The sequence below is a fragment of the Stylophora pistillata genome, chromosome 7, assembly GCF_964205215.1.
Source record: "Stylophora pistillata chromosome 7, jaStyPist1.2, whole genome shotgun sequence".
NCBI lineage: Eukaryota > Metazoa > Cnidaria > Anthozoa > Scleractinia > Pocilloporidae > Stylophora > Stylophora pistillata.
Window position 1 is genome coordinate 17,806,922 of NC_142525.1, and position 15,053 is coordinate 17,821,974.

Here is a 15,053-nt window from a genome sequence, read left to right on the forward strand (position 1 = left end):
CGAGAATTATTAGCAATAATCGAGAATATTCTAAACTTTATACCGCAGTCGAGATTTTATATACGATGGTCGAGATTTTATATACGATGGTCGAGATTTCCGACTGTAATTTTGGTCAGCGGCTGTAGATAGACACGTTCAACGATTCATGTTAGGTGGACATTTTTTCCTATAAAACACGAGGTTGATCAGTTTCCATAATGGCGGATGTCGAAGAACTGTGAGGTTTTGTTTTGAGTATTAAAAGTCTGTTTGATTACAGCGTGCGATCATATCGGAATAAAGACTCAGTTGGTGCAGAACACTGTAAAAGCAAACTGGAAAACTATGCTGCCATAGTCGTGGCCATGGCTGTGGCAGTGACTGAAAACGAAGAGTTGGGGACAACTAATTCAGCACAACATTCAGCATCCGTTGTTCCTAATCATAATAGTCTGTCAAACACACTTTCAGACTTGCTACGAGCCTTGGAAACCTGGGTTTTAAAGCTATCTGAAGTCGTGGAAGCATCTCCACCAGGCACTTTAAGCAACGTTCCTTCCATGTTGCCAAGCACAGGTAGGAGACCTGCCTTCAACATAGCGAAAGTGCAAATTGAACAGTTGAGAGATACAGGTATGAATAGGAAGGCCATTGCAGCATTTCTTGGCATATCAGAAAAAACTCTGCTGAGGAGACGAACTGAGTATGGGATTCAGTCAAACTTCTCAGACATAAGTGACATTGATCTTGATAAACAAGTCTTAGAAATCCTGCAATTGACGCCCTATAGTGGAGAATCCTATGTCAGAGGAAGTTTAAAGGGAAGGCCGAAAATTCACGTTCAAAGAACGAGAATAAGAGAAAGTCTTTGCAGAGTAGATCAAGTAGGGAGAAGCATACGGAAAAGATATGCAATCTGCCGCCGTGTGTATAATGTTCAGTGTCCAAACCATCTGTGGCATATTGATTCTAATCACAAGTTGATATCCCAGAGGTTTGTCATTCACGGCTGCATAGGTGGCTTCAGTCGAGTAGTCATTTATCTGCATTGCTGCTCAAATAACAGAGCTGAAACAGTGCTGCAGTATTTTCAAGGTGGTGTTCAGGAGTTTGACGTGCCATCTCGGTTAAGAGGCGATCACGGTGTAGAAAATGTAGATGTGGCACGTTTTATGGTGCAAAACAGAGGAACTGACCAAAATTACAGTCGGAAATCTCGACCATCGTATATAAAATCTCGACTGCGGTATAAAGTTTAGAATATTCTCGATTATTGCTAATAATTCTCGACTACCGCTTATAAATCTCAATTGTTGTTCATTTATTCTGACTACCAATTAGAGTTATTCTCGAGTATCGTATAGTCTTTTGGACTATCGTGTGTACAACTCAACTATCGCGTGTCAAACTCGACACGCTTTTGTCCGCTTTGGCTTGCCATAAATGAAGTTAGAGTTGCGAAACGAGATGAAACCGGCGCATCCTCGGAGACCCAGGGGCTGTGGGTCGATTTCAAGTTAGGGCGTGAAGAGCCCCTGGGGACATGGTCTTACAAGACAAGTTCCAAACGGTCGAAGTCGTTCTGCCATCTGATTGGTGCCAGAAAATCTTTGTTTTTCTGCCCAATCAGAGTGAAGTGTGCTTTAGAGTCCTTTCGTGTGTTTTAACACGGACATATACCACTAGCTCAGTGGCTCGCTATGTTTGTTTGGACCATGCGACGGAGATTTGCTTGAGACGAAAAGTTTCAGTCTCGGCACACAATGCAAGGGAAATCGATCAGATAGTCAGCGAAAATCTTACCGGAAATTATACTGAATACTTTCGCAGGTATCACTAGAGAAAGTGTTTTAAAGTTTGCGAGGTTTGTATACAACACGCTGGTTGCAGTCATTGATATGTCGCTTTAAACGTTAAACGAGATTTAAGCTTAAATCTTTCTAGATTTTTCGCATAATTTGCTGTGACTGAAACTTTGCCAATCCCGTGAAGTTATTTCGTCGCACGGGCCACGCAGGTATGTCGAGCAACTGGTACTTGCGCAACTTTCTGTGCGTGCCAAAATCTAATCTCATCTTCGCTTGAAAAAAAAAAGGAAAGCTAAGCGTGGAAACTTTTGCTTATTAGATGTGAGTAGATGACCCTGTACTACTAAGCTGACATTTGCAATAGAGCAAACCCGCCCTTTCCATCCAATATATCTTGGTCTTTGGTTTTGTTTTTCCCACTGAAAACAGCATCGGATCGATTCCTAATGATCAAAGGTATTTAACTTGGTCTTGAACAATCGACAGAAGAGGTGAAATGACAATGACCAAGGGACTAGAAGAGAATCCGTGGCCTTCCTAGCTGAAGAATTTCAACACTCTAGACAGCAGTTGAAAGATTAAACTCTTTCCAAACCCCTACGGTAACTGCCCGAAAACATCTCTCCTTCCCACGATGTTCTCGTTAAAAAGTTTTTGTTCAGATTTTAATTAGCTAACCGGAACCACAGCTAAGCTTTCTCTTAGCACTTGCTGGATGTCGTCCATTCTGCAACCTTGGCCGTATTGTGAACGACTTTACTACTAAGATTAGATTTTGGCGCGCACAGAAAGCAGAGAGCTACGTAGGAGAAAGCGCCAGTTGCTCGACATACCTGCGTGGCCCGTGCGACGAAATAACTTCACGGCATTGGCAAAGTTTCAGTCACAGCAAATTATGCAAAAAATCTAGACGTTTAAAGCGACATATCAATGACCGCAACCATCGTGTTGTATATAAACCTCGCAAACTTTAAAACACGTTCTCTAGTGATACCTGCGAAAGTATTCAGTATAATTTCCGGTAAGATTTTCGCTGACTATCTGATCGATTTCTCTTACATTGTGTGCCGAGACTGAAACTTTTCACCTCAAGCAAATCTCCGTCGCACGGTCCAAACTAACATACCGAGCAACTGAGCTAATAGTATATGTCCGTGTTAAAACACACGAAAGGACTCTAAAGCAAACTTCACTCTGATTGGGCAGAAAAACAAAGATTTTCTGGCACCAATCAGATGGCAGAACGACTTCGACCGTTTGGAACTTGTCTTGTAAGACCATGTCCCCAGGGGCTCTTCACGCCCTAACTTGAAATCGACTCAGCCCGTGGGTCTCCGAGGATGAAACCGGCGTTGATTGTTTTGTTTTCCCTTTCTCTGGGTTCTTTCTCGGGAGTTAAAAAATCCATTCCCAAAGAAAAAGTAGGTAGATCGTCATCGGTTTGTTTCCTTATTGCCATGTGTAGTTTAACTTTTTTGCGGCAGTTTTTCCCGTTTTTTTTAATGAAAAATGCTGAAGTCACTCACAAGAAAATTTTTTTTTCGTGAGGCATGTTTGCCGACGTCACCAGCGTGCACAATGGAAAATTGAAGCACGCTCGCGCTATTGAATTTGATTGCACGAATTTACAAGCTATGTTATAAAAATTCTTTACAGTAAAATTGCTATTAGAGTGTTTTATACCGAGTAAGTTGTTTAGACCACGAAAAAGACCACGAAAAAGACCGTGAAAGGAAAATGACAGCTTTATTTTGACACCGTGGAAGAGGAACAAACGACCCCGAAATCTTTTTTATTTCCATACACCATCTAAAATGTCCGGGACTTTTAAAAACTACAAACCTATCTCCCTGTCCAAAAATTCCCAACTTTTGGACTAATTATCAACCGTCTGGCTGGTGTGTACTGAAAAAAACAGTCCTCACTTCAGAATCTGTCGATAGTAGAGACTATTCTCTCAGTTCACGGGCACAAATTGTTGTCAGATTCTTCCAGCAATGACAATATTGAACCACCTAAATTGTTTCCTAAAGCTACAGCTTATTTAATCGATGCCTATTTAAACATCTTGCCAATGATTCTGAGTTCACACTTAGCTCTTAGTCTCTCTCCTCACCTAGGATAACAAACATCCACAACGCATGAACACTTATGTAAATACTTTTTATCCTCTTTTGTAGTGGCCGTGCAAGCTGTTGATGTGCTGTTGATTGTCGTTGTCAAGCTGTCGATATTTCTAAACTTTTTTTTTTGGGTTCCACTACCCAAACAGGACATCCTACGAGTCTACGTGCAGCTATTGGTGCTGGGGCTATCAGTGTCAACAAAGTACATTGTTTCTTCTAAGTCGCAATTCACAGCTATGAGACAGACAATGCACCAAAGGATAAACCCTGATTTGACCCTATCTAGTTGTGAATACTTGTGGGAAACGACAGACGAAACTTTAACGTTTTAATAACCAAAACCACATTGTGTCATGGAACAAAACAGAAAGAGCAAAAACATCGCACTGATTTTCTTACGTGCTTCGTTTAAAGGATTCCTTTTAACTATCTTTCCCTTACTGCAAGTTTCGTTAGTTACTATAAGAGGTCGTCAATATTTGCGTACAAATTGTTGTCGTATTCTTCCATATTGACGTAAGTCTGCAAGACAAACAAAAAATGTGGATGAAATATTCCGATAATGAAACAAATGTCGATGATGTTGCAGACAAAATGTGTTTCTTTAAAGAGCGGAACGGCATTTGACATATAACTGACAAAGGAAAGCATGTAATACCCATCTTTTTCTTTCTTATCTTAAAGCACTCCAATACAATAACATAGAGATAGAAGGTTATAGTATTATTACATAACAAACTTACCGTCTCGTTTTGTATCAACTTTTTGAGGGTGTCGGCAAGATTGGAGAATGTTGGTCGAAGGTTTGGATCCTCTTGCCAACACTGGAACATGATCTGGTAACTAGAGATATATCTTCAGTTATATTAAGAACATCAAATAACAGCACTATAAAAATTATCAAAGAAATGTTATTGCTATCAAGACCCCAATTTTTTTTTCATTTAGAATCTCGAACTCTTCAACCTGTTTCTTTTCATTTGTCTTGGTCGGTAGTGGATACATTCAAAGACTTAACCGATAACTTTTGAGAACTTGGTCTTGGCCAGGATGGCGATCAAATGAATGAGTTTCCAGTAACCGGAACCTTGGGTTTGCGGAGAGATTTCTGGGATCGACCGTTGGGGTAAACATTGCGGCCCGCTAGTAAGAAATGTTTGGCGAAAGGCAGTTTCGGTGTTCAAAAAAAACATTTTTGAGAGAGATCAACGCTTTTTCGCCGGAGTTTTATCATAGACGGATTAAGATAATTTTATTACAAGGTAGGTATAAGTTTAGGTGGGAATAACCCCGAAATATATTATAAAATAAACCGATAAACTTCTCTCCTTGCAAAAGGCGGGTCTGTTGTGAAATCGTCATCGCGTAATGTCTCTAATCATCATCGTAGAAGAAAAGGTTCAGTGTTAAGCCGAATATCAACGCTGGTTCGTTCTCCTAGGTCACAACAAATAAGCAACGTAGGTGTTAAATAACTTTAATGTATCACGATAATATTTAATGCTCAAACACACCATTTCAATCTCGTGCCATTTCGAGCTAGCTGTTTCAGCACTCTTTTGTTTTACAACGCCAAGAAAATAGCTAGAGGTACACTTAACACAATAAAACAAAACTGAAAAGGCTTTCCATAACAATTATTTCTAAGTAGAGTAGGTATAAATGAGTCGCTTAAGGAGCGATGCACAACTGAATATATGTCTTCAGTTTCTGCCGGAGATCCCGTGATCTTGCCTTTTCAGACAGATCCTCCAGGGAGCTCGAGGAGAAGTGACAGCTCAAAAACGGTTGGATTTTGCTCAAACTAACTATCGCTTGACCCAGGGGTTTCTTCGTGTTTTTCATCGCTTATTCCATCGTTTCAAAAAGCAACAACTCGGTTAAAAAACATTCCCATCACGCTAACAACGACTCTCTCCCTTGAGGAGCTATATTTTCAGACGTGGCAAGTTGTACATTTAATAAGTCGACAAGTATGAAGACAAGTTCTACATAAAAATATAACTGAAAGGACTTAAATGAGTTGTTTCGTAGCGATTTATGGCTAATTTTGTGACAAGTCAAGACCATTACGCGATGACGATTTCACAATAGATCTTACGCAAAGAGAGAAGTTTATCGGTATATTCTATAACATATTACGGGGTAATTCCCACCAAAACTTACACCTAACTTGCACTAGAATTATCCTAATCCATCTAAGATAAAACTGCGGCGAAAAAGCGTTCATCTCTCTCAAAAATCGTGTTTTTTGAACATCGAAACTGCTTTTCGTTTTTCTTTCTAGCGGGCTGCAATGTTTGCCCCCGTGGCGATACCAGAGATCTTTGCGCACACGCGAGGATTCGGTCGCTAATAACTCAGTTATTGAACCTTTTATGTTTTATGATGCGCCACTTAAATATCAGGTGGCAATCCCTTTCCAAATCGCTAAGAGCTTTGTTGAAAGTGAACTCAAAACAAGGAATACTCAGACGATAACGTGATATGCAATGGCGACTAAGTAAGACTTCTCACTATTACCAATTAAAATCTGCGGTAAACAGACACCATCTGGAATAAAGAAGTGTTCCTCACAAGGTTGGAAATGTCGAAATGTTGTTTATCAGATGGCCGCGAGTATCACACATTTTTTTCTCAGTTCGTGAGCGGGCGGTATTCTACAAATCGTGCAATCTGATTGGTTGCTCGAGGTAAGTCTTTGGAGATTAATTGTCGTTGGAAATAAACAATACTTTACGTAAGATCTCTGAGTGTTTTCTTTTGTACGAGAAGATCGTCCCATAGTCATTTAACTCGTGCGTGTTTGTCATACCAATGGTGTTATTTATTCACACGCGTACGCTTTTTTCCTCATCAATTGACAGGTGTCACATCATGACAGTTACTTATGAAAAAAATGTTTCAAATTTTACTCAGAAGCCTTTTAAGTTACCTTTACAAATAAAAATGTTTCGGTGAAAGCTTTCTCTTTAATTTGGATATGTCTGTTTTCTTCATCATCCACTCGCTAACAAATTGTTGAGTTTATGGAGGATTTTCCCGTAATTAAACTCGTAATTGTGGCCCTAAATCATTTGGGTTCTTATGGCAATCATTTTTTTTTTTTAATGTGTTAGAAAAAAGTAAAAATGTTATTGACCAGCATAGGTCGGTCCTTATTGGGAAAAACTGTGCCCCCTGTCTTGAGTACCGTCCGAGGCCTATCCAAGACCTTGGGCACAGTTTTGCCCAATACGGACCGACCTATGCTGGTCAATAACATATATATAGTATATCCCTATTAGAAGTTTTCTTTTCAAGATCTCATTCTTTGTTGTTTAAATGCATAAAAAAATGGTAAAAAGCCTGACAACATTTTCAAAGACAAATTAGAAAACACTCACAGTTGTTCATCAACATGTTTTGGCTTCTGCATGCGGTATCCCTTCTGAAGTTTGTCTGCAATTTCACGCCCTTTAATCCCTGGGTACGGTGATCCGCCTATGAAAATCATAACAAAGCAATTTCAAATTGCGATGTTGGGGCAGAGAGTCAAAATTTAAGGGCTACCAAGAGAATTATCTCTTGGAGCCACTCCAATGAAAAAACGTTGTTCTTGTTCTCTCTCGGTTCCGAGTTTCTGTCTCGTAAAATACACTTTGTTGATTATTTCTACACAATACAGTTTAAAGTAAGAACTTGACCTGTTGTTTTCGCAATGTATCGTTTAAGCGACAGTATTTATCGGATTGGGCTCCAGAAGAAATTCTTGAGAAGACTGGATCGAAACAGAAAGGTAGAGGAAGCGAGAGAATAACCTCACTTTCGAGTTAAATGACGTCTTTCTCTCCTCTTGATCCAGCTCCCTCGATGTGAATGTATTATATTCTGGTAAAGGTAAAACTTTTAATGGAAGGAGGAGATCTAGATAAACAAAACTATTTAAAAAACGGTTGATATGGTACCAATATTGGGAGATGTAAAAATCGAAATCTAACGAATAGAAAGAGAACAAAACTTAATCTTGTAGCACTTTGCTCTGCTCTGTAAACAAAAGAAAAAAAAAAAAAAAAAAGGAAAACCGGACTTGAACCAACCTATAGTGAATATCTCATATAGAACAACACCAAAACTCCACCTGGATATAAAGACACATTTGTAAGAATAAGGTAATTTTAGTAAATCCTGCTTTCTAATATTCATTGCCTCTCTTACTAGCTGATGTACATAAAATATGTGTACTTACAACATAAAAGTTATTAATGAAGGTGGATACCCCCCGACAGAAAAACGCACAAAATATTTTGTGGAGTTCCAGATTATAAGGTACTTAATTGCACCAAGCTCAGCTATTCTAATTACTCCTAGGAGCGTCTTATTATGTAACTGACAACAGCTAATTCGAACGAATGTGTCAACCACGTAAGTGTGCGGTTGTGGTCACCAAATATGGCGGCCAGAGGTTTCATTAGAATGAGTCTCGTCTAAGTGATATCATAGCTTATCAATTTCCAAAGGCAATATTTACACGTCACTTTGAGTCGTATATGTCCCGTAAAGCAACCCTTCGTAGGCTGTCCACTTTACTGGTAAGCGACCCTACACAAAACAAAAGACAGCAATGGTTACTTAAGAATTACAGAAAAATTATAAATTAATTATTACAGAATTAAGGAAGAATTATAGAAGAGATTTAAAGTCCTGCCGGTGTTTAGTAATTGGTACTTGACAATGATTCCTGTAAGGCTACACAAAAATTTTGGAAAACCTTCAGCTCCCATATTCGGCCGATTTCAGTTAAGAGCAAACTAAAGTATTGGCTATTTAAACTTCTAGTTAAGTATTGCCTGTGCTCGCTCTTTCTATTTCATAGGTTTTTAAAACCTTCCTCACCCCGCTACGCCTGGTGTAGATATCATCCTGGCCAACATTCCTTGCCATTCCAAAATCTGTCACTTTACATTCTTCTCCTTCACCAACAAGAACATTTCTGGCCGCTAAGTCACGGTGAATGATCTAAGCAGAAACTACAAGATTACTTACTTATCCGTTATTCACTCATTTAAGAGTACCAAAAATAATGAGTTGGGCCTGGCTTTTTATCGCAACACGAAATAAAAAAAATTGGGAAGATGGCTTAGTGACCAGGCATCTTATACTTAAGAGGCAAACTGCCTCTCACGGAGTTCCTCCGCAATCTCCACATTACAACTCGATGACAAATTCATTTACTCGTAAGTTGTGGAGGGTGCGACTGGACTTTTCTGTCTCCCATATCTGAAAACCCACATAAAAGGCAGCTATAGTGGGATTTACAATTGCTGTTTATAAAACACAACCTACACAGTTTTTTCCTCACCTTGTTTGAAGATAGGTATTTCATTCCATCCGCAATCTGCCACGCAAATCGCACCAGTTGTTCTGACGTAAGGTTCGTCTCAGGTTTAACATCCGGGTCTTTAAAATATGTGTCATTTAGGCCACGACTCTTTCTCAGGTAACCCAACAGATCACCATAAGGTATGTGCTCAATCAAAACAAGTAAAGGATCTACAAAGAAAAGGTGTAGTATACCCTTATTTAATCATCTTTTTTAAACGTGAGCTTATTTTTGAGTTTTTTTTTCCAGATCCATGTCAGTATCTGAGTAACTGTGCACCCATCCCTCCCCTAACCCAACAACAGTCAACTGATAACAGGTTAAGGTTAATTTTGGGTTAGGGAGGGGTAGGTGCACAGTTGTTCAGATACTGGCATTGACCCCATGTTTCTTACCAGAGTTGGTGATGCATCCCATCAGTTTAATAACATGTGGATGGGGCTTTAGTTTCTTCATTAATTCAAGCTCTGACAGGAGATCCTTTCTGTCTGATTCTGGAGCATTTTCTTCACAAAAAGACGCAAAGTATTCTAAGATCACTGCTTAGTAATAGATAACAGCAGAAAGAAACTGCAAAATCTATTTTTTTTTCAATTACTTTTATAGCAGCTATACTTTAAAAAAACTAATCAATCACTGCATTTGGAATTCTTTGCATGATTCTAAAACCGGCGTGGATACTACGTTGGAGAATGGCTGTTTTTTTTCTGAAACAACTTGAGGGGCAACAATAAAAAGAATAGTGGAAGATAAGAATCGTTTAAATAGCCGTGCCTCAAATTGCACTGCGAAAAAGCAAGACAAACACCTTGGAGAAACAAAATGACTTTATTACATCAATTTGAAATCACTAGTGATCCTTCCAATCTGATTTTCTCTCATTAGTGCCATTTATTCACGAATTACACAATTTTTAGCTCTAAATCGCATCTTTTTCCTAGCCAATGAGAAACCTTTACTAATACACAACCATCAATCAGATTTCAACTTGAAGGCTTGTTTAAAGTAACCGATCAAGTTAAAGGAAAATGAAAGACAACTTTTCACCAACTAGCTCAGTACTGGGTCAATAAAATCTTCATAAGTGCTAAAAAAACCTGTGTTTGGTGGATTCAATAGAGTGCCAATTTAATTTCGTGTTGTGCAAGTTTAGTCTGAAATTATGTGATTTCAAATGAAACTGGCACTGACCCACGTTCAATTTTGAAATCACTCATATGATTTCAGACCCAAATTACACTCCGCTCGGTTCAATTACCAATTTAATTTCACGTACCTTTTAGCATTTTTACTGCTACAGTTATCTGTCCTTCTGTTCCATTGATATTTAAAAAAGCTACTGCCTTTGCGACCTGGGAAAAAGCACCCTTTCCAATCATTTCCATTATGTGAACTTGTTCCCGTCTTATTTCCCAGATTCGAGATTTTGTTGCTTGATTAAGCGGCATGTACTCCGAGGAAACCAGAATTTGCTCGTAAGTTGGGTTTCCTGAGCTCTGTGACCGCAAAGGGGGAGACCGTTCATCATTTAACATCAAATCTCCCCCAACGTTTGTACATCTTGTGTGCTGATTTTCTTGTGGAGATTCTTGAACCTGAAAGACGTTACGATAAAAACTTCGATATTAACATGTTTCGAGGAGCAAATATTTCTTATAAATGGTACTGTAAAACGAATTTCGCCTCATGTTATTTCCAACAGATAATGTTCAAGGACGGTGCAAATCAATCAACAAGAACCTTTGTTTCAATAACCCATTAACTCAGTCAAACCTAAAGGAATACTGGGCTTTTATCATCAAAAACAACAGCGTTCGACTATACTCATACGGAAGCAAGATAGATGTGTTGATCATCAAAGCTCACCACTGCACAAATTTTTTAAAAATACCCAATTATGTTTGAAAAGTGTTATTTGACCATGGCCGCACGGTACCGGATAAATACATTTATTGCAGCAACTGAAAACTACGACGAATTACAACAGAGTACTCTTGGCCATCGATCACCTGTGAAAGAACAGCACCGAAGGCAACATCCGAAGCATCTGCTGAGACAACGGTGAGTGCACGAGTCGAAGTGCACCATGATAGGAGGAGATGCAATCTTCCATTTAAGGATGGCAAACGCTGCCGACTGTGCCTCTGTCCAAACACAAGGAACATCCTTGCAAAGAACAGGCGGAGAGGATCAGCAAGTTGGACGTAATTTGGGACAAACTCAGGAAAGAAGCCAGTTCCATCGTATTCTTAGGTTCAGGAAGATCTAAAATGGCTTTTACATTTGACTTTAGAGGGCGTACTCCAACCACAGACACGCTGTAACCGAAGAAATTCCCTTCAATTGCATAGAAAACACATTTACCAGTTGTTCCGAGACAGATGATGTTCATTAAGAAGAGAGAGAATTTCATTAAGGCTTTCATCATGCTGCTCAAAGTCTTTGCCGTGGACAATTAAACCATGAATGATACTAAAAGCACCTTTAACACCTGACAAGATGGAGGAAAGAATCTTTTGGAACGCACTCGGAGCGGATGACAGACCATACGACATGCGCTTGTATTGTAACACACCATCGTGAGTGATGAATGCAGTTAGGTGTTTGCTATCCTCATGTAAAAGAATTTGCAGATAGCTCTTACGCGGGTTCAACTTGGAGAAGATGGTGGAAAGCAAAACTCTGTCATAAGTTCTTCCTGTGAAGAGAGAGGGTATTTGTCAGGAATGGGGGCTTTGTTAAAATCCCGCAAGTTAACACAACGACAAATTTCCCTGGAGGGGCGGCGTGCAACTAACAGATTTCTGATCAACGGTGATTAGTAACTCTTTTCGATAGCATCAATCTCCTCCAGGTGTCGAAGTTCCTTCGAAACTTCTTCGCATAAAGTAAGGGGTAGACGCACCGCTTCTGTGTAACTGGCTTTACTGCGGTGTCTAAATAAGGACGGTGATTATACCGATAACTTCACCGAACTCTCGAAATGCTTCGGGAAACCTTGAAGCAAGTAAGACGGATTGAAATGGCACTCCGTTATGGGTGACTTGGAACCCGAGTCTGTTGAAAAGATCGATTCCCATAAGAGTGGTTCCGCGCGAGGTAACATAACGAAAACCTCTCCACGCGTTGTTTGTAGTGTTGTGAGGTGAATTGGAAGTTGTTGTTTTGAGACTTTTCTAGTTAAGCTTTTGTTTTGTTCAGCCTTGCCTTTTGCGCCTACGCGTTGTTTTGGTAGATTTATATTTTTTTGGCTCAGCTCACGGATTTCCTTGTTACCGTGTTAGACATTTAGACAATTAGTTTTAGAGGTGGTCGTGTTTGCGTTGGTAAAGCTGACCTTGAGTTCTACCCACACTGAAGTTCTTGTTGGTGTGCGCAATTCCTGTGCGCAGCTGTTAGCGTTCAATTGGTTCGTGTGCGCAATTCCTGTGCGCAGCTGTTAACGTTCAATTGGTTCCTTGGCGCTCGACAGGTGCTTCGGTGAGGGCTAACCAGTTTCCCCCTTTTTGCAAAATAAACGAATACACTAAAAAAACTCTCACGGTCAGCTAACCCAAAAATGTCTGTGATTTTTGAATTTAATACGCGGGCACTCCTCGCTAAGTAGTAGAAGAAGAAAAGATCTGAAGCGTTGTAGTAGGAGAGAATAAAAAAAGAGAAGAGTCCAGGGTCTCAGTACTTCTCGTTAAAAGCTAAGCGAGTGGTAAAACCCCCAACAGTAGTACTGTACTGACAACTTTACCACCCCGAGAACCTAAATTTCCTCGTTGTTGTAACAGACCAGACGCTGAAATAGACTGTCAAGCTTTTGTGAGGAAAAGTGTTCCATGAACAGCAACTCATTAATGATAGACACCTTGCACCCAAATCAACCAGGAGATCCAACTCCACATCCCGGATGTTGACCTGGCAAAACTTGTACCCCGTTTCGTTCATCTCACTTCAGAGGTTAAATACCGTTTCGGACTCCTTCACGTCCTTCTTGGGATCTTGAGCAACTTGTTTCACTGCACCTGGTTTTGAGCGACACCATTTCGCAAAATAATTTGCTTTACCACAAAATCAACACTGCACCGCACGGGCGGGACAGGCCTTGTCAAGCATGTCATGTAGATCAGAACCACAATTTGTGCTCCGTTTTTCTGAATAGCAGCCACTACGCTCTGAAGATGGCTTAGCTGCTAAAAGGGGATACCGTTTCGTTTCTCCGTGAGCACGGACAGGTTTCCGCGTGATGTATTGAACTTGGGACGGTTGCAATGTGCGAGCTTCCAACATGGCCGTTTCCACTTGAAGAGCGAGCTGAATTGCACGATCCACTGTTAGGAAGTCCGGTTCCAGTAGCAGACGTTCTCGGATCCGGTTCACGCATGTCTTCTCAATCAATTGATCCCGTATCATTTCATCACAAAGGCCTCCAAAATCCCAGAGCGTTGCGAGTTCTCTTAACGCCGCGATGAACTGTATCACCGATTCGCCAGCTTGTTACCTTATTTGGTGAAACTTATACCAAGACTATCTTTGGGCCCGAAATTTCGGTGGAGGGCGGCATATTTAATAGCCAAAAAATTACAAGACAACCTACGACATATACCCTATACACAAACGTTCCGTAATCGGTGCACGCCTCGCCTAAACTAACGTCTCGACATTAGCATGCGTAATTACATTGTCACAAGTATTTGACGAGTACATGACATTTTCACAAGTTTTCCACACCTTGACAGCTATGCTACACCTTCCTCATGTGTTACATGTTTGTATTTTGAAGAATAGTTGCATGCAGTATGAAAAGGAGGTTAACGCAGTGTTAAACAAATCTTTCCTCACTATCGAATTATATTACCTGGATATCAATTCGGTCTTCTAGGCGATGATGCCGCAGGTTACTAAAATTTGAACATAAGAACAGAGTTAACTCTTATAAGAATATCTGGTAAGGCGAGACAAATCTGGATTTCTGTTGCTAATGAAAGTGAGACTCAGAAAGTTCATTCATTTTTCACCGCTGCATCATACCAGAACTATTATGGAAAATGGTGTTCAATTCAAATTATATTAGGGACTGGTTGACGAAGTATCTGCAAAGTAAAGCCAGAAACCGAAAGGCAATTTGAAGATGTAATTATCATAAGCATGCTTGTATAAATTATATAAACCAAGACCACAAGGAAATGAGCAGCCAGGGTTACTGGCGATTGCTGCCAAGTGTCAGAACAGTAGCTAATACTGTACTTACCTAAGGTCACCACCAACTTCACTGAATTTTTTCCTACCACCTTAAAAATTCCGAAAAACTGGAAGTTATCAAATCAATGGATCAATCAAGTGACCATACATATGGTAACAGTAATGGCAATGTAAGATAAAAGAAGAGGATGTGCACCTTTGGTGCATGTTGTGGTTTGATGCATAAAAATTAAACAGCCTTCTAGATTTTTGTCAATACACAAATAAATTGTTTTGCTTACCTTTTGAAGCAACACCACCTTTATTCTTCCAACAGTAAATAGAGGACACTACAATAATGATGATGACTACAAGAACAAATGCAATGCATCCTCCAATGATACCCCACAATTCACTTGGTGTCAAGCCTGAGTTGGGAGCATTACTTGAAGGTTGATCTGGTTCTTCTGACGTTGTTGAAAAAAGGGAGGTGGGTGGTGGAGTACCTGTTGAAGAAAACGAGGTGGGTGGTAGAGGACCTGTAGAGAGAACATTTTAATTTTATCAAAACTGAAACAATTTTTTGCTGAAGAAAAGGTGGTAGGG

General features: G+C 40.0%; 1 protein-coding gene across 3 annotated transcripts in view; it reads right to left on the minus strand.

The window, feature by feature from the left end:
- Positions 1-3,519: 3,519 nt before the first annotated feature.
- Positions 3,520-15,053, minus strand: part of LOC111346499 (uncharacterized) — a 29,452-nt gene continuing 17,918 nt past the window's right edge. The window contains exons 7-18 of one of the 3 annotated variants that reach the window (XM_088727692.1): positions 14,750-14,986; positions 14,518-14,557; positions 14,125-14,167; positions 10,555-10,873; positions 9,674-9,784; positions 9,258-9,448; positions 8,792-8,914; positions 8,427-8,497; positions 7,996-8,036; positions 7,303-7,399; positions 4,660-4,759; positions 3,520-4,438 (exon numbers count right to left, since the gene is read on the minus strand). In XM_088727692.1, coding sequence (XP_088583818.1) covers positions 4,376-4,438; positions 4,660-4,759; positions 7,303-7,399; positions 7,996-8,036; positions 8,427-8,497; positions 8,792-8,914; positions 9,258-9,448; positions 9,674-9,784; positions 10,555-10,873; positions 14,125-14,167; positions 14,518-14,557; positions 14,750-14,986 — 1,436 coding nt within the window. In that variant the 3' untranslated portion in view covers positions 3,520-4,375. Of the gene's footprint in view, positions 4,439-4,659; positions 4,760-7,302; positions 7,400-7,995; positions 8,037-8,426; positions 8,498-8,791; positions 8,915-9,257; positions 9,449-9,673; positions 9,818-10,554; positions 10,874-14,124; positions 14,168-14,517; positions 14,558-14,749; positions 14,987-15,053 lie in introns of all 3 variants that reach the window. The other 2 variants (XM_088727691.1, XM_088727693.1) reach the window with 2 other exon arrangements.